Here is a 25,804-nt window from a genome sequence, read left to right on the forward strand (position 1 = left end):
CTTGGGACACTGATAGGTTAAAAAACAATGTAGTTCTTTAGGCTTGAAAAATGTTATTTTTTTTAATCATAATACTTGAGCATTTATAAAAGTTTAAAATACAAAAATTTACAAAGGAAGTAAAAGTTCACTACTTGCAGGTAACCACATGGACCCCCCGCGTCTGTGGTATATACTTAGCATTCTTACGTGAGCATTTCTCCAAGCTTTCACAGAATGTTTGAGGATACTTTAAATACCTCTTATATTTAATTATTCCCAATTGTTGATCATTTTCCTTTCTGATGAACATTTTATACATACATTTCTAATTATGGCCTTAGAAGTAGTTGCAGAGAAAAATGACAGGCATAGTAATCTAGATATTAAAGGTGTTCGTGTATTATATAAAAGGATGTACGGACATTAGCCCTAGTCTGCCTTTCTAGACTGACAGGATTTATTGACTTAGGAAAGTTGGCAATGCACATCATGAAGACTGAGTGGAATAAGCAGTGCCTTTGAGGTTTCTTGATCAAAAATGTGATTGCTTTTTAAAGCATAAGAATTTTCCCTGTAACACTGCTTTACCTTTGTACCCCGTTTCCAGCGATTTATCATGATCTTGACTGAGCACTTAGTACGATGTGAGACTGACGGGACCAGTGTATTAACCCCATGGTATAAGAACTGTATAGAGAGGCTCCAGCAGATCTTCTTACAGGTTTGTGGGAAATTATGATTAGATAATAAACATCACTATTCTCAGCCACAAGGACTTTTAAAAAAAAGTTTTAAAACTTTTAAAAAATGGTCGGATTTGTCAGGAGGTTTTGTAGTACTTGTAAGGAAGGCCCTTTTAATGTCCATTTGCTCCTACTATTGCTCATCAGAATATTTAGGCTTAAATGGGTCCTCTATCATTCATACTCTTAATTGCTGTTCTCTAGGTCTAGCCTGTAGAGATCTTAGTATATGCAAGTCGTACAGGCATGCATAGAAGAGATTTTCATTTTCTAACATTTTTCCTCCCACGTAGGCTCAACGGGTCAGGAATTGTCAGTGAGATAGATGAACTATTTTTAAGAGACAAAATGAAGTTTGGATTTCTTAGTTTATAGAATACTTACTAGAGAATTAGCCAGTGATGTTATCTTTTTGTAAAACAAAAATCTTAGATGCTCTAACCAGTAAAAGCAAAAAAAGGAAAATTATTGCAAAGTATCTTTTCTCATGTTTCAGCAACCATGTTTTTAATCCTCTTTCCTGGGTTTTTAATCTTGGAGCAGTCCCTGCCTGGGCTACCTTTAAAAAGTCCTACTGTCTTTTGTTCTAACTAGCAGAGACCCAACTGAACCTAGTCTGTAATAGAAGCTGCTACTGCTTTGAAGCATGAATTACATTTATGTTGAAATCCAGTTCTGACCAGTTGTTTTTTCTAAGTTACTGACATCCTTCCCATTTTTATATCCCTCTTCCTATCAAGCATAACGACTTTTTTCCCCATCCCTTCCCATCATTCCAACAACATGGGCAGGCTTCTGAGCAAAATGTTCTGCAAGATTGCTTACATGGTCTTTTTCCTAACCTAAAATCCCCTTTTTTGTGTCCACAGCATCACCAAATAATCCAGCAGTACATGGTGACCCTGGAAAACCTGCTCTTCACTGCTGAGTTAGACCCTCATATCCTGGCTGTGTTCCAGCAGTTCTGTGCCCTACAGGCCTAAGGGTCATTTTATTCCCCTGTCAAGATTTTTTTAAAATATCTCAAAATAATTTGTCTTATTTTTTGATGGTTTGAATGCTTGCTTTCTTGTAGCATCCTTTGACTTACTAAAGGGGGGTGGGGGGGAACAGTGAAGAATATAGCAGTGATCACCTTTGATTACCCCTACAGAGCAGAAATTCCCGACTGACAATGTGACGATGACCATAGGATGTATTATATATGTGACACATACAACTTTTCTGGTATTTTCTCCTTAAGGCACAAAAGATAAGTGATTTGAGGTATGTGAACACTAGAGGTCCAGCTTATAAAGTAGTATATAGAACTGGTGGGTTTACTATCAAGTAGCATAGCTTTTCACAGCTCATGGATAACCTAACATGGCTGAAATAAAACTCAAAATGTTTTTTAAACTTTGGTATTTCATGATTTATCATCTCAATCTACTTTAAAGTTGGTGGTTTCTTATTGAAGGTGTACTTCCCTCACTTGGAATTCTCCCACTCTTCAAAGTATCTTATTAATAAATGTTACTCAGAGTAGCACTACCCAAAATCTTTACAGTTATTTTCTAAATTAAACCACACAATTTCCAGGGTGCAGGCAGGTGTGGGAACTGTTACCTTGGAGCCATCTGGGCATCTCTAGTCTTGGAGACAGATTTGTCCAAGGTCCACTAGTGAAGTACATGCTACAGTGGAAATAGAAGTAGCTAGATTGGCTAAAACTTTAAATTATATGTAGGTTTGGATTTTCTTTCTACAGAACTTGCTTTAATAGAATTACTAATTCTTGAGCCTGTTTCCTATGTGGCATTAAAGTTTAACTGAGATAATAAGAGTGCACATAAAATAATATGCAAGTATAAGGGATTATCTGACATTGCCAGTTGCTGACATTTTAAGGCCTCACTAAACCTTAGGAAAAATTCAACAACCCCACAACTGGTAAGTAGTTTTCCTGTGCGTTTGTACAACATAGGTATTGTTAGCTTATCATAAATTTAGGATGCATTAGCATTTTTTGTATTGTTATCCAATCTCTTTGGTTTATATCACAGTGGCTATAAAATATAGTCCACTCAAGAAATAAGAATTCCTAGGTTTTTTAAATACCATACCATTTAAAACAAAAAATTATTATTCACAGAATTAAGGGTGCATATGGCAAGGTACTAGCAAAAAAGGGACTAAAGCCCAAGTTCTTGTCTAAATATTCTTTTGGTTTCCTTCATCCCACAAACAGTTATCAGACATGGCTCTTGTCCTCAAGATGCCGAAAGGATAACTAGTTAAGGTTTGGGTAATCTTGTAGTCCTGTCCCAGTGTCCTGCAGAATTTGGCTAGTTAAACCTGCTTGATCTGAATTCTAGAGGGATTTTTCTCTTGGGTCCTCTCATGTATAGTATTGCTTCCAACAAGAATTCACTGATGTGACCCTACTCTGTACAGTTGGCAGCTAAGTTTATGAAAAAAAACTGGAAGTTGAATTTTGAAAAAGGTGTAGGAGCAAAAACATTCAGCAGCTGCTTTCCCCACTAAAGAGCTCATACAGACAAAAGAATAGCTGGTCACTACTGTACCTTGCAAACAAATCAATATTCTGTTAAATACTCTATCAATGCCATTTAATATTTTTCCCATTTTAACATGTCTTTTGTCAAAGTGAACATATGCTTTGTTTTTCCTTGATTGTAAATCTCCCTTCCAGGAACAATTCAGGCAGTAGTTCATATGAAAGTAAGTTTACTAGTTTCCAGGAAGAGCAAGTAGTTTGTTTTGTTGTAAAATTTACTAATCTGTAAATATACCTGAAAATGAGAAATGAGGAACGTGCCAACCTGGGTTGAGCACATTGGGCTGTTGGTGTTCTCTGGATAGGAGATTATCTTAAATTGATGAAAGAGTGAATAGAAGCATACCTGAAACTAGACAAATCTAGAATTATACTGTCCTGATGAGAATATGTGCTCATTAACAAGCTGCTATTGTGTGCCACGTGCCACAGACTCACCATATTTAATCCTTAGAAACCATCCCCCTGAGTGACTATGCCCAGCCAGCAGATAGAAAGGCCCACAGCTAAAAAGTGGAATGTGAACCACCTAGGTCCTATGGCTCAACGGCTCTTTATCTCCCACACAGTTAATATTGTTGTCAGCTACCTAGACCCTCCTTACTCTGTTGTCATCAAGCTGGAAGCTTTCTTGTGGTCCCAGGATGGTCTTGCTGCCCATTCTGAATCAATTTTTACAGAATCAATAATTTAAAAAAAAAAAAAAAAAAAACCTGGCTAATATAGTAAATATTTCTATACTGAATTCTCAGAACAATTAGTAATTACAGTCTCAAGCCTATTTGAGTTGGACTTGTTTGGACTTGCCTGCCTTCAAGCATAATCTCCAGAATTGATCTGGAAAGGAAAATGAACCTATTTCTTCTGCTTGTAGCAACAGGACTAAAAAAAGCGGTAAAGAACAACTTGAAAATACCCAGTTTAACTTGAACAAGTTTTGTAATAATAACAATAATGCACAGACCTTGTAATCAAGCACAAATCCTCTTACTAGTTCTAACTACCTTGTAATCCTTTTTCTAACTACCTTGTAATCCTTTTGACAAAAAGGTCAAAACTGACTAAGCCTGTTCCAGATGTTTGGGGCAATGTCTGTCGGGTGTAGGTTATCACTTCCTTTAGAAATGCTTAGTAAACACAGAGGTTATCTTCCCTCCCAGGATTAAAGGAGGATATCTGTAAGCCACTTAGCATCACACCTGCCCGGCCCACAGTAAGTGCTCTGTAAATGTTAAGTTAGGATAAACTTAGTACCTTTTTTGATCAATAGGAGACAATATGGCTGTTGTTCCATTTTAATCCAGATTCGAAAAGGGCCATATAGACACAGACATTAGGGCCTGTGGTAGTAAACCATAAGGATACAGAAAACATGATCAGACTGCACAACTCAATCGCTGCTGTTGGTCAAGACATGGCCAACAACGGCTCCCCACCCCCTCATGTGGAGACAGAGTCTAGAAGACTCGTTAGCCTCTGGGGCCCAGTATCTACCACCATTCGCGTTGTTTCCTAGGAGAAGAATATGTTTCAGCTGCTTCTGCCCTTCATAAAAGCTCTTCCTCCTAATTCCAGTCTAGGGTTGGGTTTGGCTTCTTAGTTCTCAATTTTAGTTCTAACTTTTGAACCTACTCCACCCCTCAGCTCCCATCCCTATGGTAGACCCAGTATTTTGCCCACAACCAGACCTGCTGGACTGTAACTGAAAATTGCTCTTAAGCCATAACATACAAATTTCTTCCTGAAGCATTATTTACACGAGTGGTCCATTCATCTGTGAACACTTGACAACTAGTCGGTCACATCTTCTCATATGTCAACTCATGGCCACACACAGTACATGTCTTCCGATACATGTCATCCTCTAGGTTTTCTTCTGGTCCATATTCATGCTGATGAGCAACTGTTTCCCTTTTCCACAGGCTGCTTCTTACTGCTCGCCGTAATTCTAAGAAAATAAACAAAAGCCAGTTTTTCAGTGATGCTATTCAGCTGAAACCCAAAATCTATGAAGTGTGTATGTGTGTCTTCTATGAGGGACACCTGAGTGGCTCAGTGGTTGAGCCTCTATCTTCAGCTCAGGGTGTGATCCCGAGATCGGGATCGATTCCCACTTCAGGCTCCCCACATAATAATATAATAAATTATATAAGTCCCACTTCTGCTTCTCCCTCTGCCTATCTTTGTCTCATGAATAAAATCTTTTTTTAAAAAATAAACCTCATAGGGTTTACATTAATTTTATAACAAAAATTGATTCCATAACATTGGCCAACTTGGCCTGTGAAGTTACTCGTTGGAGCTACGTGAAATGGGAGCTACAGAAATGGGTAAGTGGGTTAGAGGGACAGTAAAACAAATTCAGAAGATTAGTAAAAGAGGATTTAGAAAAATGGCATTTGTTCAAGCAGCTAAGAAAAATGCCATAGCAGGAAAGGAGCATTTCACAGTTGCATGTGAGGGGCTGCTTCTATAAGCAAGATAACTAGAAAGCCAAGAACTCTGCTACTATGCTGGTGTTTCATCTTAGAAAAACCATGTACCTGACTTGAAGTCCATTCAGTTCCTTATGAGAGCAGTATTTTAGGAGAGGGATTGCCAATTATTGCAAAGTACAACCTAAATATAAGAATCAAAAACAAGATCTGGAAAAGAACCATAGCTTTTATTTTACTTATTTCGCAGGTAGGGAAATGGAACAAAAATAGCATGTGACCTCAGGTCATTTATATTCCACAGTTTAGAACTTTCTTCACTGTGTCATGTTAAAATGTCAAAAAACACAGTTGAGGGGTGCCTGGGTGGCTCGGCTGCCTAAGGGTCTGCCTTTGGCTCATTAAACTCAGCAGGGAGCCTGTTTCTCCCTCTCCTCTGCCACTCCCCCCTGCTTGTGCTCTCCCATGCCCCTCTGTCAAGTGAGTAAATCTTTTTAAAAACCAAATAAAAAATAAAATGTTGGATGCTTTGAAAAGCAACTGAGCCAATCACATTTTAAAAGTTCACACTATATTGCCTGAAGAAACCAAATGCTTAGTGTTAACTGGAAATTAACAAGCTAATAACTCCTCAGTTTCCAGTTTAATGAATAAAAAGCAACACTAATTGTTGACATTTTTCTTATTCTGATCTATCAAGTGCTGACAGCACTACCTAAGGAAGAGTGTTACAACTCAAAAATCACTGTACACCAAGTGATCACATATTTTCTTTAATCCTCCTCATGATTAGTATCAAAATACTTGAATCTTTGTATTTCAGACTTTATTGTATCATAAGGATAAGCAGAGGTAGCACTACCTATTAGGCACTGTTCTAAGCACTTTATAAGCACATTTAATCCTCAAAGCCTTTGAGAGAAGTACAACTATCACTCAGTTTTAACATGAGAAAACCAAGGCCCAAAGAAGTGACAAACGTGCCTAAGGTCAAACCCAAAGGCCTGTCTAGCTCAGGTTCCTGTGACCAACCACTAAAGCTGGGCTGCTTTTTCCCACTCACCTCCATGAGAAGCACTTCATGAGACCACTGTTTTCAAGCTTCAACATACATACCTCTAGACAGTTTCCAAACTAGAGGGAACATTGTGTTTTCCTAATAATCATCTTTATTCCCACATCTGTCACATTCTGAAGAAGTTAATTTTTTCTAGACATACCTGGAATGCCTTTTTACTTTCGATTTATTTATTTATTCATGAGAAACAGAGAGAGAGAGAGGCAGAGACACAGGCAGAGGGAGAAGGCGGCTCCATGCAAGGAGCCTGATGTGGGACTCGATTCCAGGTCTCCAGGATCACACCCTGGGCTGCAGGCGGCGCTAAACCACTGCACCACCGGGGCTGCCCTTTTCACCTTATTTTCTAAAGAAAAAATGAAATGTGCTGACCAGCACAGATGCCTCGTGGTTTCAGACAATGACAGGGAGAGGTCTCCTGTTTGAGTTCCAATACCTCCCTGATACAAGGTATCCTAGCCACGTTTCCTTTACTGAGAAAATGCTCTCAAAATCTTACTGCATCCCAGTCCCTGCTAAGCTAACCTCCACCTAACTTGAGTGTTATGTGAACTCAGGAAGAGGGAGAAGAAAACTATTTGCTTAACACTAGAATACAGACAACAAAATCTAGTTTGCTATCCATAATTGGTCATAATTGAACATGAGGTTTTTACTGACTTTATGGCTTTTTCTTCCCATCAAGAATAATGGTAAGAAATAAAACCATTATCTTTAGTATTTACTAGACACTCCTGGAAAAACTTATGCTAGGAAATGAAGTACTAAAATACTGGTATGTTTACCATTTTCTTGCCTTCTTTCCCTTGAACACTAGTCCTAAAGCCATTAAGTGGAGCAGGTAAAGCAGGCATCTGCGGTAGGGATGAGGGAGCCCAAGAAAAGTAAGGAGGCTCTCCCTGCTGTGGAGGCCACTAGCAACAGTGATGGGAATTACATACCGGGGTGTCAATCAAATGACTACATTAAGGATAATACGAATCAGGTTTCTTCTCAATGTCAGAGAAGGGAGTTACAAGCAAGGAAAGAAAAAGAATGAGCCCTAAAATTCTGAATTTAGAACTGGGTATATGAGTGTAAACTCAAGGTGTTAATTTACAACACATGGGGCAGATATAAAAAAAAAACAGATACGCACATGTTTTGCGCTATAAAGTAGAAGTTCTCAACAATGAAGACATGGCAAAAGGAAAGAGGAGCTAGCTTACAGAAGATTCCTTTTGGCCCAAATCTCAAGACAGTCTGAACATCAAAACAGGACAGAAATGAACCAAAAGCCATGGAGAAGAGCAGGAATTCATGCATCCATACCAATAATAAATACATGGCAGAGAGGATGCTGTAGAGTGCAGACTTCTAACTGGCTAAATGTGGAGAGAGCACTGAAGTTCAAAAACCATTTTTGCAAAGAGCATACTAAAGACTGGTTCAAACAAGAACCATCCGTGAACAGATGCTAAATCTCAGGGGAGGTGTTGAGGAAAAGCAAGATATTTGGCCCATAACCTTTTTTTTTTTTTTTTGCTTATATAATAAAAAATAAGTAACGTCATTATGGAAGGCTGATGGACGTATGTGTCCAGATAGGATACCCTAAGAAATAAGTCACTGATGTACAACCTCCCTCCTGAAATGCATAATGTGACTCTAACCATTGTGAAACATCAGAAAAGCCCCAAATGAAAAACATTTCTAAACAGGCAAGACGGGGAAAGGAAGAAACTTCTTCAAAAATGTCAATGTTAAAAGAGACAGGGGTTGTGGAAATATTCCAGAATAAAGAAATTTAGAAAGAGTGTACCTGGAGCCAAGCAATGCCTGATCCTAGACTGGATCCTGAGCTATAATGAAAAACTGCACAGGATGTTACTCGGCGAAGTAACAGAACTAGACTCTGGATGACAGGAGATAAAGATCTCACTACAACACTCTGGTCCTGCGAGGGACGCTGTTGCCAGGAAGCACGCATTGCAGCACTAGGAGTGGGGGAGGGATTGACGCGCAACCACCTCTTCAACAGCTCCGGCAAGTGTCACATGCAGAGTACAATGACACAACAGGCATCGTGCTAACAATAGATCAGTCTGGGGAAAAGATACAGCGGTGTCCTTTATATTATACTTATCTTTGCAATCTTATGGAACTTTCTGAACTTATCTCCAAATAAAAACTTAGAAAGTCAGGAGTTAGCTGGAAGGGGCCAAATGGGAGACCGTTTAAGTTTCAGAATGATGAACAGGATTGGACTATAATACCAATTTGAGAAGAAGAATCCATGAATCCAACTGATACTTGAAAAGCTCTTCCTAAAGGGAGTCAAATAATTATAGAAAGAATAACAGAAATAGAAAATCACCATTTCTATCCAGCCTAGTAACAACAGACTCGGGCAAGAATCATGCCCGTGTGCTAAAACCTATGAGCGAGACTTAAGAAAGAAGATGCTCGCTCACACAGTACCTAAGAGGACCCCACAGATTTCCTACTAATTACAAAGAAGAGAGGGCACCTGGACAATGGGCAAACCTAGCAGACACCACCTCAACCGAGCCATCAGACGACACAGTAGGACTCTTAGCTGAGAGCATGTGCCACATGACACAGCCACATCACCTGGGAAGGACTCCTACCAAAAATGCCCAGAATCTAATTGTGAGGAAATAAACTGCTAATAAACCTAAATAAGGACGTTCTGCAAAACAGGTGGTGGTCTCCAAAAAAGTAGTCCTAAAAACCGCTGAAGGCCTGAAAGAGTACAGACAGTATCACCTTTGAATGGCCCTTGGATCCAACAACTAAAAAACCGTGAGGGACAGCAGAACGACTGGATGTCTAGGACACATCGGACAACAGCATTATGTTAATATTACATTGTTTTTTATTTTTTAAGATTTTATTTATTTATTCATAGACACAGAGAGAGAGAGGCAGAGACACAGGCAGAGGGAGAAGCAGGCTGCATGCAGGGAGCCCAATGTGGGACTCGATCCCAGGTCTCCAGGATCACACCCCAGGCTGCAGGCAGCGCCAAACCGCTGTGCCACCAGGGCTGCCCTAATATTACATTTAATCACAATGTTCTCAAGCAACTTTTAAATGGTCAACCGAGTGTGTGTGTTGTAAAAAGATGTGGCAAAATGTCACCATTTGGTGACATCAAGTTTTTAAATAAAGATGAGCGTTTTAAATTACTTCATTTAAGCCACTTAAAACTTTGGAAAGTAGAGGTCACGCCCTACTGCTGAGTGAGAAGAGGGAGGCAGAAAGGTCAGAGCCTAGACGTGGGAAAGACTCACTAGCCCTGAGAGAGCTCAGGAGCCCTGGGGTGGGGTGGGATGGGGTGGGGTGGGGTGGGGTGGGGAGGGAAAGCCCCCCTTCCCGAGCCAAGCAGCACTGAAGTCTAGTGGAGCTAGAGAACAAAACAGCTTCTGTTACAACCTCCTAGTCCTGCTGGTCTAGAATTTCACAGCACAGAAAGCTGTGGACTACCTCTGGGGAAATTTATAAAAATGTTCCTGCTAACCAGTCCTTGCTATGGATATCTTCAGATAGATATTTTTACCTGAAGTTGTTTTCCCCTAAATCCTTGTTTCAATGAAAAATTTATGCCACTCTAAAACTTGTATTTTATTTGCCTTAGTATCTTAATTTTGTAAAAGCATCAGCTTGTATTCAAAGAACCCCAAAGCTGTTTATGAGGTAAACTGACAGGGCAAGGAGCTGAGAGAGACCAAACGTTTCTAAATATTCAATGGAAGGGCAGGAAGTTGTGACCTAGGGTGCCTCTTGTTAACTAGAGGAAAAAAAAAAAAATAGAGGGGAAAAAAAAAAAATCACAGGGAGATTTCAAAAAACATGATGCTTTGATCTTATCTTGTCCTCCATAAACTGAAGCAGAGGAGCATGGAACTGTGTCCTTCAAACTCTACTGAGAGAAGCCTGAAAACAGTCATAAATATAACCACAGGCCCCGCATATAAACTGTCCACACATTTAGAGCCCCAAAGAGGGCTTTTCCTACCCTCCTCTTTTGGGGGGAAAAGTGAATAGTAACAAATAGAAATAATTTTTCATCTTTAGAAGGCTTACCTCTGCCAGTACTAAATAAAAGAAAACGGAGTGTAACTTTAAAGAAAAGTCTTATCTCCACCTTATCTGTGGCGAGGCATGCAAGCCCAAACGTTCTGTGTATTTGTACCAAATGAAAGTTCTCTTCCAATAGCAGAGCCAGCACACACTGCATTTTTTTGAAATTCAGTTAAACTGAGCAGGAGTGATGCCATCATTTCTACTTCTGCCTTCTTAGATCTAAGGGATCTATAACAATATGAATTTGCTGACAATTCTTGTCTTTAACCTTTGTCTATATTTATACTTTATTTTTTTATATATAAATACTTTAATACTACTTATACTTAAATTTCTTCTGTAGTAAAACCAATTCTTTCTCAAGCAGATCACATTCTAAAAGCAGGTAAATGTAATCTCTTACCTTTCCATAAGGAAGTAAGCTTTGTGTCAGCTTCTTTGTGGATCAAAATCAGAAGAACAAGAGGAACCAGGTTCCAATTTCTTTTCAACTAAAAAACCTTTAGACTTGCTTTTATTCCTCTCTGTTCTGAGCAAACTGCACGGTAAGCTCCTTGTTTCTAATCTCTACAGTGTCTACTCCACTCTCAGCCCTTTTTGGCCTAGTCAGGAGAACTGGAACATGTTCACCAACCTCTAAAGTAAACCAACAAGAAGAAGCCATAATTAAAGAGGGTACCGTGTTGACCTCTGCACATGAAACACCAAAGACAGGGGAGTATTGTTTTTACAACTGAGAGAGCTCTCAGGTTCTCATATGCAAAGGAAAAAGAAAAACACCACTCAGAAAAACTTCCTCAAAAAGACATGCTTCATTCCAACAAGAAAGGAACTCAATTAAAGAAACCAGTGTCAAGGGTCCAGAAAAAAATTCAGGGCAAATTTGAACTCTTTAAGGAAGAGGGAAATCCATAGTTTTATCTGGTGATTAATAGCAGCAATGTAATACCATGGGGAAAACAGCCAGTTATATTTGAGTTAACATTTCCTTAAGCTAATACCTATAAAAATTACATAAATCTTAAAAGAACTGTTCTATTTATACTAATTTGATCTATAGGATTATCTTAAGTTTTATAGAAAAAGTATAAAACAGATGCTATAATCTTTTACTATTAGTCGAATTATAAGAACTTGGCCACATTTACATGATATCTTGACCAAATTACAGAAATAGTATCTAAATACAAATTACATATAGTCCCCCCATTTTAAAGTATTTCATCATTTTGTAGGTCTAAGTCTTCAATTCTTTATCCATTTACTACTGTTTGCACCAAAATACCATCAGAAAAGTGACTTTTAGAGGCAGCAGAGAGGGAAGAGTGGAGGCAATGCAGGTAGCTGGAGTTACCAAAAACCCCAGCCTGGTCTGTAATTAGTCTGTCACTCTGCCCTCCCCTCTCACACCCAGTAAGAAGCTTCTGTTACTTTATCCTTCGAGGCTCTCCTTGATGCTGGAAGAAGGGAGGGCTGAGCTAAAACATGAGGTGGAACATAATGTAATAAAAGATGAAAGGAAAGGACTAAACTGAAAAGAAGTCTTTCCAAAGCCTCTCAGTTGGTCCTTGCAGGTGTTCTCAGTGATGGTACAGCAGTGGCTCATCTAGGGAAGATTCTTCAATGAAAGGCTTTTACATGGCAGTTTGCTACAAGAAATCTAACAAAGCCACAGAAGTGTGCTTACCCCCCAACTCAGGAGCTGAGGTCTTAGATAACTCTAACTTCTATAAAGATGTGTTGTGTGTAAGGATGTTTATCATGAGGTTTTGATAAACTTTATAAATGTCCAACAGTGCTTCCATTTTTATATGAAATATTTTTAAAGAGTCATGCATAGGAAAGAACTAGACAAACTGACACTAAGACATCACTACTGATGGTCTCTGGGCAGGAGACTACTACAAGTTTGGACTTTCCCAACTTTTCTGCACTGTACATGAATTAATCTTATAATGAGAAGAGGAAAAAAATACCCTCACAAGAAGAAACAAGGCAGGCTGACACTCAATTTTTGTTGTTTTAACACATCTGAGCTATCTTCCAAAATCTCTTCTAAATCCTAAACACCTAAGCAAAATTATTTATTCTGGCTAAAACACTCATTTTAAATGGATATGCATAAGCCTGTACATACATAAGATACATGCTATCCATATACACCCTACACCACACTGGGACTCTACAATTACCATATGAAGAACACTAGTGTCTACCATGTAAGACTCTTTCCAGGGATTCTGTGATCTAGCACAGAGGGCTCTTACTGCTCCACCACTATCACGGTACTGATCACACTCCAACAGGATTTTAGGTTTACTGGCCTTTGTCTTCTGACTAAGCCTGACTCCAGCACTTATGTTAGCACAGTGTCTAGAACACAGTGGACACTAATTACCGGACGCACTGATGGACAGATGAATGACTACTTGCACATATGCATACACAAATGGATGGACATAAAAAGAGATAGATGGAGAAAGGAATGGATAGACAAATGTATGGACAGAGGAATGAATGTACCAATGGAGATGTTCAGTTATGAAAACTTGCTTTCAGTCCCACCTCGCTAATATCTATGTAACAAGTCACTCTACCCTTCTAGATCTTTTATTCACATATAGAAGAAAAATGATTAGACTCGCTGATGTGAGAAGACTCCCTCTAGCCACTAAATTAGAGGACTAACAGGCACAATTTTTGCATTTTAAGCAATTAAGTTTGCTGGTGGATGTCCTTTTCATAACCTTGTTAGTCATATGATGCCATGAACTGATACCAAATCCTTGACCAAGGATATATGTCTGATCATTGTTCCTATATAAACACATAATTCACTTTGAGAGGAGGACTTACACACTTTTTAGAACTACAGTACTCTGAGGTTTGCACTGAGAGCCTTAAATACCAACCTACTGAGAGCAAGCTTTGTCTTTTCTTTCTTCAGTCTATTGAAAAACATTCCAATCTACTGTGATAGATCTTTAAACAAGAACAACTTGTTTAGCTAAAGTCTGTCTGCAAGTCAATAAAATACAATCCTTCATGAGATCAATGTAACCACTTTTACTTTTTTAAAGATTTTTAAGTAATCTCTACACCCAATGTGGGACTCAAACTCCCAACCCCAAGATCAAGAGTCTCACACTCTGCCAACCAGGCCAGCCAGGTGCCCCTCCACTTACCTTTTACTTTCTTATCAAATTTCTTCTGTTTCATTTTCTCTCGGTTTTCCTGTCGAGCTTCCTTTGCTTCTTCTAATGCTTCCTGACTACCCCACACTTCAAGAGATCTCTTCACAATCTACAACACAGAATCCAGATTTAATAAGCCGTGATTCAGTCGTTAAGTATTATAAAGTCATAATGATTAAATCCATGGACACCAAAACGTGATCTCACTCAAGGGCAATTTTATAAGTATTTGAAATTTTTAAGAGATTTTTTTAAAGAGTGCTAAGAAACAGCTTTAGTAACACCTCTATCTAGGCCTACAGGACCGTCAGTAAACATTTGCTCAGACTCTAAGTACAAGAGTCTTCCTCTAACTGCTTCTCTGCTACATTGTTTCCACATGAATCCACAGAAGTACCAGCAGTCAGTGGGTCTGATGAGTTTTGTCACACTCACCTAAAAATCTGCAGACCAATTAGCCACAGCCCATCTCCACATGAGATCATTTCCAAAAACCTCTCACTGCGGAGAACCAGTCCAGACTGCTCCACTCCTCCCCGGTCTCTTACTAATTTCTGGTCTTTCGGGTATCATCTTTTTAAAAAAAAAAAAATAACTCTGGTACCTGAATGACCTAAAGTATTTATTCTAGTTTTAAAACTTTGCATTACAATCTCTTGACTCTTTATACTTATTTACATTTAGATTAACACAGGTACAAAGAATTATGCTCAGGACCTCTCAACAAGAGAGCCAAACTCAAATTTCTTCCTAATATAATCAAGTGATATACTGGCATTTCCTAAATTCTAAAACATCACATTTCCAAACTTTAACACCCTAAGGATGCCACCATAGCAGCAAACTGCTTACTGGTGCTGTAACAGCTGAATCAAAAGTATGTCAGAATTGGACTCTGAATGCAAAGAAGTATAGGACTACCTTAATAAATCTGGTGTACCTGCCTTTCCTATTTATGTATGCACAAGCAGGATATATAGAAAAAAAAAAAAAAACCTCTAATAACTCTAATGGCACTATTTCAGTAAGTATAAAAGCTCCAAGTGACAAATAAGCATTGGGTTGGCATTTTTTCATTTTGACTGATACATAAAATAATGGTGAATCTTTTTTTTTTTTTTTAATGGTGAATCTTCTAATTGACAGGGTCTAAGGTTTAATAAAATTCAATAAATGATTGGTTTTACAATGTAGTTTCTTAATTTTATTTGAAGCTACTGGGATTTTCTAGTATTTTCCAATTAACCTGCTCTAAAGCAATGTCTATCAATATATTTTTATATAATGGCACAGAAATATAACGTCTGTAGTGCAGGAGACTGTGACTCAAGGGACTCACACTAAGTGGGTAACCAACTCTGCATATCACCACAACACAAAAAGGTGAGAAGAGCCAATCTGAGACACAGAAGAGTTACATGGACACTTGACACGGTTCCAGAGGAGTATTTCCCAAGTGAAGTTAGATTGAGGCATTTGTGAAGTTCCTGAAACTTTCTAGGATTTTCATTGGAGGGTGTGGGTGGGTAGGGAAATGGGGTCCAACTTAGTTCCCAAGTTGTACTAGTAACATTACCTAATAGTAATTTATTTGCTCCAAAGTACCACACCAAAATGTGAAACCAGATGTTATTAAATGTCATTACACAGGACTATGACTCATTTGTAAAACAACACAGGAAGCAAAACTAAGCTAATTATAACTAGTTTACCATTAAAACTTCACCTGACCAAGGGCTTAAAATGACTGATTATAATATAACAGATCAGAGACCTGTAATTTTAGGTAGAGTTTCATATCACCCCATTGTGAATGATGAGGATTCTTCTTAACAATAAATTTCAGCGGTGGTTCTCTTTTCTCTAAATCACAGTCTTTCAGAAGATATTCTTGTTTGGCTTCTGTTTTAGTTATGAGCTTGTGTTTATCATCAGCATCTCTGAAAACAAATCAAGTCCAGTACTATGTTAGTTATTTTAAATAAACTAGGTTTTCAAACAGTCTAACAACCTAGGGGCATGCATGACAAAACATGATTTTAAAATAGTTTTCCTTCAACTCATGGTCAAGTTAGCAGCATAAAAAACGTAACAGAAAGACCCTAGTCCAGTAACCAGCATGTCAATACACAGGGGATCCTGAGCAGCCGGAGGAAGAGGACGGTTAGGAACCTGCTACCAAGAGATGGTAAAGACCCACCAGGCCCACAGCAAGAAGGAAGACGGATCTATAGCTGAACCAGGGCCATCCTTCCTATTTATGTGGCATATCATCACTGTGATAAGCACAAGCTTCCTATGTTTCTTTGGCAAAATGGATACCATGGAAATTTTAGTAAACACCCAAAACAAAAATCGTAATTGCTAAGAATTAAATCCAAATGGATCTAATTATTGTTTTGCCCTAAACCTTAAATGCAAACATTAAACTTTAGCAATTGAGAACGTTGTCTGAAATAAGTACCTGCAGTTATCACAAGTTGCCAGATCAAAGTGACTCATAAGGTAAGAATCCATAAATTCTTTACCACATTCTTCACATATGGCATAATCAAATTCCATAACAGGTCCTAAAGAAATAAAGGTTAATTCTTTAAGTTTCCTTTTCTGTGATTTAGAACATATTTTCTCCTATCTTCAGTTTATCAGCATATACTTTATAACTGACACAAATATATTTACATAAAGGGCAAAATCATGTATTTTGTATTGCTGCTGTAACAAATCATCATAAATCTTCTGGCTAAAATAACAGAAATTTATTAGCTTAGAGAGCTGTAGTTTGTAAGTCTGACATGAGTCTTAGTGGGCTGCATTCCCTTCTGGAAGTTTTAGGGGACAATCTATTACCATTTTCAGCTTCTAGAGGCTGCTTGCCTTCCTTGACTCATGACTCCCTTCCTCCATCTTCCAAGCCAGCAGTAAGAGCTTCTCACATCACTCTGGCTTCTTACATAATCACACCTCCCTGGGACTCTCTCCTGCCTTTTACTTTTAAGTACCTCTAAGTACACTGGGCCCACCTGGATAGTAGAGAACAATCTCTCACACATCTCAAGGTCTTTAACCTTAATCATATCTGCAAAATCCCTTTTGCTAAGTTGAGGTAATATACCACGGGTTCCATGGCAATTAGAATATGGACATCTTTGGAGACCATTATTTGCCTACCACCATACTGTTGAGAGTACAAAGGAGGTGAGTCCCAGAGTAGAAGGGAGGGGAGGCGGCTGCCTACAGACAGAGAAGATGGGCACTAATATAGAACATGGAAAGAGCAAGTCAACACTAGGAGAGACAAAACAGAATTCACTTACAAATGGGAAATTTTCTCCCCTCCATTTCACCCTACCATCACCATAAACAGCAATACACTGATCTCAACAATGAGACTGTAAACTTGAGGGTGGACATTATATTTAGCTATATATCCTCAACTCCCAGCATACAAACTAAGTAAAGCTCAATTTTTTTTTGAGGACTTCAAATACCTAGCTAAGGATCTTTATTCTATTAGTCTGAAAGTTTTATTAGTAAATCTTTAGGATGATTGTTACTGCCAAGCCCCAGCTCTGAGAACTGCCACAACTCCCAGTGGCAAGGAGAGTCATCAATTGTTCACAACTAGTTCAACACATTCCTATCACTGTCTTCCCTTACCTACTTCCAACACAACAAGGTCAGTTAAGAGTCTACCACCACCCCCTTCATTCTACTCATCTCCAAACTCTAACAAAAATATCTCTCTTCCTTATAAAATATTAGCAAGGTGTAGCTACAGACCACAGGAAAATTAAAAATACAGTCAAAATTAGAGCTTCAAAAACTCCATTACTAGAACGTGTTAGAGTGGAGAAAAACCATGGTCTGAAATACCAATTAGGAGACTACTGCATAGTATTTTTTTCTTCCATTACAATTTGCAATTTTTTTGCCTTTTTTTTTAGTTCAATTCATTAACATATAATGTATTATTAGTTTCAGAGGTAGAGGTCAGTGATTCATCAGTCTTTTATAACACCTGGTGCTCATCATATCACGTGCCCTCCTTGATGCCTGTCGCCCAACTACCCTATCCTCTCACCCCCACCCTTCCATACTGCATAACATTATTAATCAAGTCATAAAATATGCATTTTCCTAATTTTAGAAGTCTTTATAATGAAAAAATTTAAATGTATAGAATAATGATTTTTCTACTCCCATCACTCCCTTTAAATTTACCATGTGGAAATTGGCAGGCTACTGCTAGAACCTTCCCTCCTCACCATTCATTCATTCACCTACTTATTTGTTATTGATACAGACTCACAGATTCTATTTTTTCCAATGGCATATCACTCAGTAGTGTCCTTAATTACTTTGGTGCTCAAACTGTCTCAGATTTGGCCAGCCAGGAGCCCCTTCAAGCTGCATAACATACTTGTATGTATGTATACACTGTATAACTGACAGTGTATTAGTTTCAGATGTCTAACATAATGATTCGATATTTATATATATTGTGAAATTATCCCAATAAGTAGTTAACATCTGTCACCATTCATAATTCACAAAATCTTTCTTATGAGAACTTTTAAGATCTACTCTCCTAGCAGCTTTCAAATACACAGCATGATAATATTACTAGTCAACATCCTCATGATTTATTTTACAACTAGAAGTCCATATCAATCACCTTCACCCCCGCTTGCCCTTATCACCTTCCTAGTGATTCTGATGAACCTCTGTCCTAGATTATAAAAGCATTTGATAGGCTTTGCTTTATAGGCAAATGACCCATATAATTTAATGGTCTGAATAATTTTTATTTCTCTCAGCTATGTGGAAGCTCTTTAAAAATGAACAAAAGTTGATGGGGGGGGGGGGGTTGCCTGCGTGGCTCAGCTAGTTAAGCATCTGACCCTTGATTTCTGCTCACGTCATGATCTCATGGGTCTTAGCCCGCGGCGGACTTCATGATCAGGGTAAGGAGAGTCTGCTCCCATGATCAGGGTAAGGAGAGTCTGCTCCTCCCCCACTCTCCAAAATAAATCTTTAAAAAAAAAAATGATAGAAAATATCAATCTGGCCCCTTGTTTTTTTCTACCCACATAGGTCAGCCACATAAAGTTGTACAAGCCCCCTTGTGCAAAGGCATCTGGCCAGGGGGGCAAACAGTGGCTAAAATGCAATCTATGACCACTATGTAAGCCATGAAGCCTGGCTCAGGCTTAGTCAGCCCAAAGAATGAGGGCCTTTTCTAACCTGTCTTCCAAAGGGGACACTGTTGAAGGAAATAATCAAGAGGACATGATGGCCAGCTGACCTATGAGACGGATCTGGGCAATCCAAGACTCCTCACCGTCTACCTTGTTCTTGGAATGCTCATTCTGTCCACCAGCCCCACAATAGGAGCTGTTCCAAGGACAAACCTTGAGAGAGTAAGGTGTCATTGAGGCCATCTGACCCGAATATGCAACTGAACCCAGTTAAGCCTCTGTATTAGGCATCATTAAGATTTGGCAGGTGGGTTCAGAGTCTACTCATCTTGCAGCCACCAAAGACAAGCCTCATAAGTGCCCTTGCTAATTAAAGCTGCCACCTACCAATCTGGAGTGGCCGACTCCTTCAGCCTCTTGCCCGCTGTGTATCAGGCCAGTTTGCAAACCAACACACACCTTTCTAACTTCCACAAATTCACTATCTGCAAGCAGTAGCCACAGCATCAATGTGTGAATTAACAGCCAATGCCACATGTATACCTTAGTTAACCAGGAAGGCATTACAATAGGTTATCAATAAATATTTGTTATGTGATCTGTTCAATGAAAGTATAGGCTTTATAGCCCACAGCTGAGTGCAAAATCTGCAGACAAAAGTTACAATGAGACTTCATATCCATAAAATCATAGGGACTTTAAAGGTCTTTAATTCAATGCCTTCCCTTCCCATCCAAGGCTTCTGTAATATATCCTGATCAGGTCTTTCAATCTCTGAACTCCTTCAATGCTTTGCTACTTAGAGGCAATTCACTTGGTTAGGATATTTTTCCATTTCACAGAGTCACCACGAGACTCACATGATATATGTGCCAACATTCTATTCTATATATGTGCCACAGTGCTAAATATATGCACAGTATTCCTTCATTATACTGGGCTGAGATCTCCCTCACTGTATTGTAATTGTCACCCACTGCTCCAGGTTCTGCCCTCCAAAGCAAATCATAAGTATAATCTCTCTTCCACAGAGAAACATTTCTTACACGTGCAGGCAGTTAAAAGTGTTCTCTAAGTGAAACCTACCCAGTTTTGGCAACTCCTCCTCACATGTCAATTTGAAGACATCCATTTTGACCAACCTATTCTGGACACTATTCACTTGTCAATATCCCTCTTAAATATGGCATCCAAATTGAACAAATATTTTAATCCTTCCGGTCTCAGCTTCTGAAAACGTGCAATAGAACAGGACTCTCATCTACCTCGATGAACATATAACATTTCTGTTGCCACAGCTAAAACTAAAATAGGTTTTTTAAGCTTCCCCAAGGATAAATATATATATATATATATATATATATATATATATATATATATATATATATATCCCTCCAAACTAATAAAAGAATGTCCTAAATTTTATCTCTTGGGTTCTGGCTTTTCATTTCACCCTATCAAGACAACTGAGTATACTATTAGTTAATAGATTGGCTGTCCCTGCCTATTATAAAACAACAGCATCAACCCTAAGTACACAGACTACAAGTTAATCACTGCCAAATCTCTTTAATTTTTAATCTACTAGCAAAACTGCCAAAGTGCATTCCTCTTACAAAGCTGACCTGCTCACTGACAAGTATAGCATTATTTAACATCAACTTACAAAGAGTTATGCATGTTACTCAAAATGACCAATCTAGATACCTAGTTTCTGAAAATACACTCTACCTGGTTGATGGATAACTTTTCCAATTTTATGTTCTTCTTCTTCTTCTTCTTCCAGAATGAAGCCTCCTCCTGTGTCAATGATTTTCGGGGCTGCTTTTACATTAGCCATACCTATGAAAAGTAAGTAAAAGTGGTCAATGGCTTAACTAGGTAAGCCCATATGTTCCTTTGTGCATAAACAGGTTAATATATATCAAGCAAGACAAGGATGTCCACTATTAACACCTCTACCCAATATTATACTGAAGGACCCAACTAGTGCACAATGGTAAGAAAATAAAATGGGCATATAGGCTGGAAAGGAATAAAAACAGTCTTTATCCACAGATAATGTGATTATGTATGTAGAATATCTACGAGAATCTACAATCAGAACTGAGAAATAACATCTAGGAAGAGGTGTAACACCTCTACAATGCAACCACCACTTAGAATAAAATCAAAGACCTAAATATAAATAGAGAAATATATCACATACAGATTGGAAGCTTCAGTATCATATTTGGTGCTGAGATTTGTCTTCAGTATTTTTATTTCAGCCTACTGTAAGATTTTCATTTTATGTCTGCGCTAGCACATAGGCTAAAGCACATAGGAAAAGACTGAGAAGTTGCTTAGAATGTGGTGCTAAGGGCCAGGGGAAACATCCAGGCAGAGCAGCAGAGAGAAATGGGGCTTTGTCTTGGCATGACTGAGCATTGTTCAGTATCTTGCTCAAGTTATGGGCTCGACTACTCCAGCTGGTCCAAACCGAACTCCTTGAAGCTCAGCAGGGTGTATACCATGTTACAGCATAGTTCAGTTCAGTTCTCAGATAAGTGCCCTAACAGAATATTCAGCCTGCCTTGCTTTGCATGATCAGAAGTTTAATACTATGTTCTTTTTTGCATCCATTCCACAGCCATTTAGTACAGATCTACAAAGCTTGGTGAAATCATGAGTATGAATTAACGCAAATGAACAACTTTCGTCCTGACTCTAGAACATCTCAAGTTGAGAAAGGAATTTTTTTAAAAAGTTTTACTTGGGGATCCCTGGGTGGCTCAGCGGTTTAGTGCCTGCCTTTGGCCCAGGGTGCGATCCTGGAGACCCAGGATCGAGTCCCACGTTGGGCTCCTGGCATGGAGCCTGCTTCTCCCTCTGCCTGTGTCTCTGTCTCTGTCTCTCTCTCTATTAAAAAAAGAAAAAAAAAAAAAGAAAAAGTTTTACTTATTTATTCATGAGACACACAGAGAGAGAGGGTGGGGGGCAGAGACACAGACAGAGGGAGAAGCAGGCTCCATGCAGGGAGCCCGATGTGGGACTCGATCCCAGGACTCCAGGACCACGTCCTGGGCTGAAGGCAAGTGCTAAACCACTGAGCCACCCAGGGACCCTGGAGAAAGGAATTTAAAAAAACAAACTAGAAAACAGGATGAAACCAGAACTCTCCAAAGTAGCTAGAATTGGCAGATCCAGTGTCAGTATGAATATCAAGACATGCTATCAGCTCCTGTCATTTTTCTTTTCTTCTGGCTGATGAAAAGGGGTAGTAGATGACACAGCTCTAAAGTACGCTCAACACAGTATAGCATGTAGCTTTAGGAACAGGTGTACTTCATGTCATAGAGGCAGTCTTGAAAAACTGCATGTCCACCAAACTATTTTAGGTGCCCAAAGGAAGACGACAGTGCAAAGTTATAGGACATAAAGGTACCTACATGAAAGACATGCAGTCAAGGGCTGCCCTAAGAAAAGGGGGCGGGGGGGATAAATTTCAGACAGATGTAACAGACGCCTGGCACAGAAGCAGTTGGTGGCAGGAAAAGGCCAAGAAGCCAGTATGGGACGGGATGCGCTCCATTCTAGTCCTGATTAGCTTGTGAACCCGCCGCGATGAAGCCGGACAGGCAGATCCCTTTCCTTCTCTGGTCCTCAGTAAATCACCGCTCCCCAACCCTGCCCTGATTATCTCCAAGTTAACAAGTCAGCTAACTCGAGAGATGGGAGTCACAGCAGGTGCTACCCTAGAGAGCCTCACGAAGCCAGTCGCTCGCGTCCGTTTGCCCGCGGTGCCCGGCACGTAGCAGGTGCAGGATCCCAATACGCGCGCAGTCGCCTTTTTGGTGACGGGGATGAACCCGGGGGCGGTGCGGGGTGATCCCCGAAATGGGCCACGAGCCTGAACGCTTTATATGCGAGGCCCACCCCTGGCCCTTGGACGCGCAGCGGGGCCGGAAAGGGAAAGCTAAGGCGCCGACCGACAGCCCGACGCCCCGACGGCCCGACACCCGCTGGGACGCCCCGACCGGTGAGGGCGGCCGCATCCCCCAACCTCAGCGGGGAGCGGGGCCACCTGGGTGCAGGGAGGAGGCCCGGGCTCCAGCGCTTAACCGCTGGCGCTCTGGGCTCCGCGTCGGCCCTGGGAGCGGCCTCCCCGCGCGGCACCGGGCCCGCCGGAGGGAAGGGGCAGGCGCCGCCAGGGCCCAGACCTCCGGGAGCCGCAGCCGCCGTCGCCGGGTAGGGCCGGGCCGCCAGCCGGGCCTGGCGCAGCATCAGCGCCCGCTGCCTCTTCCGCTCGATGCTCGCCCGCACCGAGGCAGGCAGCTCTGCCGGCGGTTCCGAAGCCGCCGGCTCCGGCGAGGGTCCCCCGGCGGCCGCCATCTCCAGACGCCCCGGAGAGCCGAGGCTCCGGCCCCGCGCACGCGCACTGGCGCCGAAGCCCGCCCAGCGCCCGGTCAGGACGCCGGCACCGCCTCCCGGGCGACTCCGCTCGGCGGCCGCTGAGAAGGAGAGCGCCTGCGCGACCTGAGGCGGCTGGGGCGGGGCGGGAGGAGGGGGCGGGGCGGGAGGAGGGGGCGGGGCGGGAGGAGGGGGCGGGGCGGGAGGAGGGGGCGGGGCGGGAGGAGGGGGCGGGGCGGGAGGAGGGGGCGGGGCGGGAGGAGGGGGCGGGGCGGGAGGAGGGGGCGGGGCGGGAGGAGGGGGCGGGGCCTGCGCAGCGTCAAGGCAGGGAACTAGAAGGGGCGGGGCTGAGGGCGGTGTCCAGGACCCGGTCCTCCTCAAAATCCTGGTCTTGCCTGGTGGTCCAGAATATACGCTTTGGAGTCAAATCTGGGTTAAGTTCTAGCTCTGACATTTACCATTGGTTGCTTGAACAACTTACGTAACCTCAGGTAAATTTCTTCAGGAGCTAAACGAGGATGATGACAGACCGCTTCCTGGGTTGTTGGATAGATTAGCGGCCAAGGTGTCCAGCCCAACGCCTGGCATGTAGAAAGCTTCCAAAAATAATAGCAGCTAGTAGTACTAGCAGTGCCAGTCAAAAAAGCCCCATAGATGATTCATCTGACTTTATTATGAAAACATGGCCTAGGGGGCAGAGCCTTAGATTCGAAATGGGAAACCCTGGGTTCTAACTCTCACCCGCTATATGACATCAGGGGTACCAAAGCTGATATGCACGAACTTGGCTGTCTTTTCCATGAAATATTCCTTCAGTGCGGATGAAATGCCACCAGGTAGACAGTGGGTTTGGATTTGAGTCAAATCCTGACTTCCCAAAAGTGTGGTAAATGGAGCATTTTGCAAGAAATATTGCATGCTTTCCCAAAAACGTATGCTTTTTTATTACAAACGAAATTTCAAATGAAACCAGAAGGCCCATTATCTTCTAATTATTACATATATCATTAAAGACTAGTTTTCAGAACACCGAGGTTTCACACTAGTTTTCAATGATTAAAATTTTAGCAGAACCACCTAGTGGTTCTAATTTATTTATTATTAATTTATTTATTTAATCTAATTTGTTGATTATATTATTCATATATGTTAAATATAACTTAGTATATTTAATATATAAATATAATCTATATTTAATATATATTTTTTAAATCTGGAGAACATTATATAAAGCAGATAAATGCTCAGATCTTCTGGTTGAATGGAGATAGAGATCTCTCAAGCAATCCCTGTTTCCTTACCCCTCAGATTCCTTTCCCTTCCTATTTGTTGACCTTGTCCAGGTGACAAAATCTCAAATTCCATATAACACCAAAATCCCAAACAATAAAAGCAAAAATTTGATAATTTGGACTTCATCAAAATTTAAAACTTTTGTACATCAAAGAACCATCAAGAGGCGCCTGGATGGCTCAGTCGGTTAAGCATCTGCCTTCGGCTCAGGTCATGATCCCAAAGTCCAGGGAGCCTGCTTCTCCCCCTCCCTCTGCCTTCCACTCTGCCTCCTTGTGTACTTGCTCTCTCTCTAATAAATAAAATCTTAAAAACAAAAAAAGAACACCACCAAGAAAGTGAAAAAGATAACTCACAGAAGGGTAGAAAATATTTGCAAATCGTATATCTGAAAAGGGTCGAGTATCCAGAATACATAAAGAAATTTTATAAGTGAATAACAAAAAGGCAAGTAACCCAATTTTTAAATAAGCAAAGGACTTAATTAAATAGATATTTTTCTAAAGACTATATACAAATGGCCAACAAGCACATGAAAAGATATTCATCACTACTCATTAGGGAAATACAAATCAAAAGTACAGTGAGATACCACTTTACCACCACTAAGATAACTAGACTTAAAGGAAAAAAATAACAAAATAGTACGTGTTGGCAAGAATTTGGAGAAATTGGAGCTCTCAAATGTGACCGGTAGGAATGTAAAATGCTGCTATGGGAAACAGTTTGGCTATTCAAAAAGTTAAACACACAATTACCACATGAGTCAGCGATTCCACTCATTCTGCTTTATATAATGTTCTACAGCATATATATACATGTATATTAAAATACTAA

General features: G+C 40.4%; 2 protein-coding genes across 3 annotated transcripts in view; one reads left to right on the forward strand and one right to left on the reverse strand.

Moving 5' to 3' along the window:
- The window catches only part of NCBP1 (nuclear cap binding protein subunit 1), a 36,309-nt gene extending 34,186 nt beyond the window's left edge, over window positions 1-2,123 (forward strand). For both annotated transcript variants that reach the window (XM_038552899.1, XM_038552900.1), the window contains 2 exons: window positions 590-703; window positions 1,595-2,123. In XM_038552899.1, coding sequence (XP_038408827.1) covers window positions 590-703; window positions 1,595-1,708 — 228 coding nt within the window. In that variant the 3' untranslated portion in view covers window positions 1,709-2,123. The remainder of the gene's footprint in view (window positions 1-589; window positions 704-1,594) is intronic.
- On the reverse strand, window positions 37-23,656 carry XPA (XPA, DNA damage recognition and repair factor). Its single transcript, XM_038552904.1, has 6 exons — window positions 23,485-23,656; window positions 21,014-21,124; window positions 16,546-16,651; window positions 15,856-16,021; window positions 14,073-14,190; window positions 37-5,233 (listed from the first exon to the last, which is right to left on the reverse strand). Exons 1-6 carry the CDS (start codon window positions 23,654-23,656, stop codon window positions 5,085-5,087), a joined length of 822 nt encoding a protein of 273 aa, XP_038408832.1. The 3' UTR covers window positions 37-5,084.
- Window positions 23,657-25,804: the final 2,148 nt, after the last annotated feature.

The sequence above is a fragment of the Canis lupus genome, chromosome 11, assembly GCF_011100685.1.
Source record: "Canis lupus familiaris isolate Mischka breed German Shepherd chromosome 11, alternate assembly UU_Cfam_GSD_1.0, whole genome shotgun sequence".
NCBI classification, from domain to species: domain Eukaryota; kingdom Metazoa; phylum Chordata; class Mammalia; order Carnivora; family Canidae; genus Canis; species Canis lupus.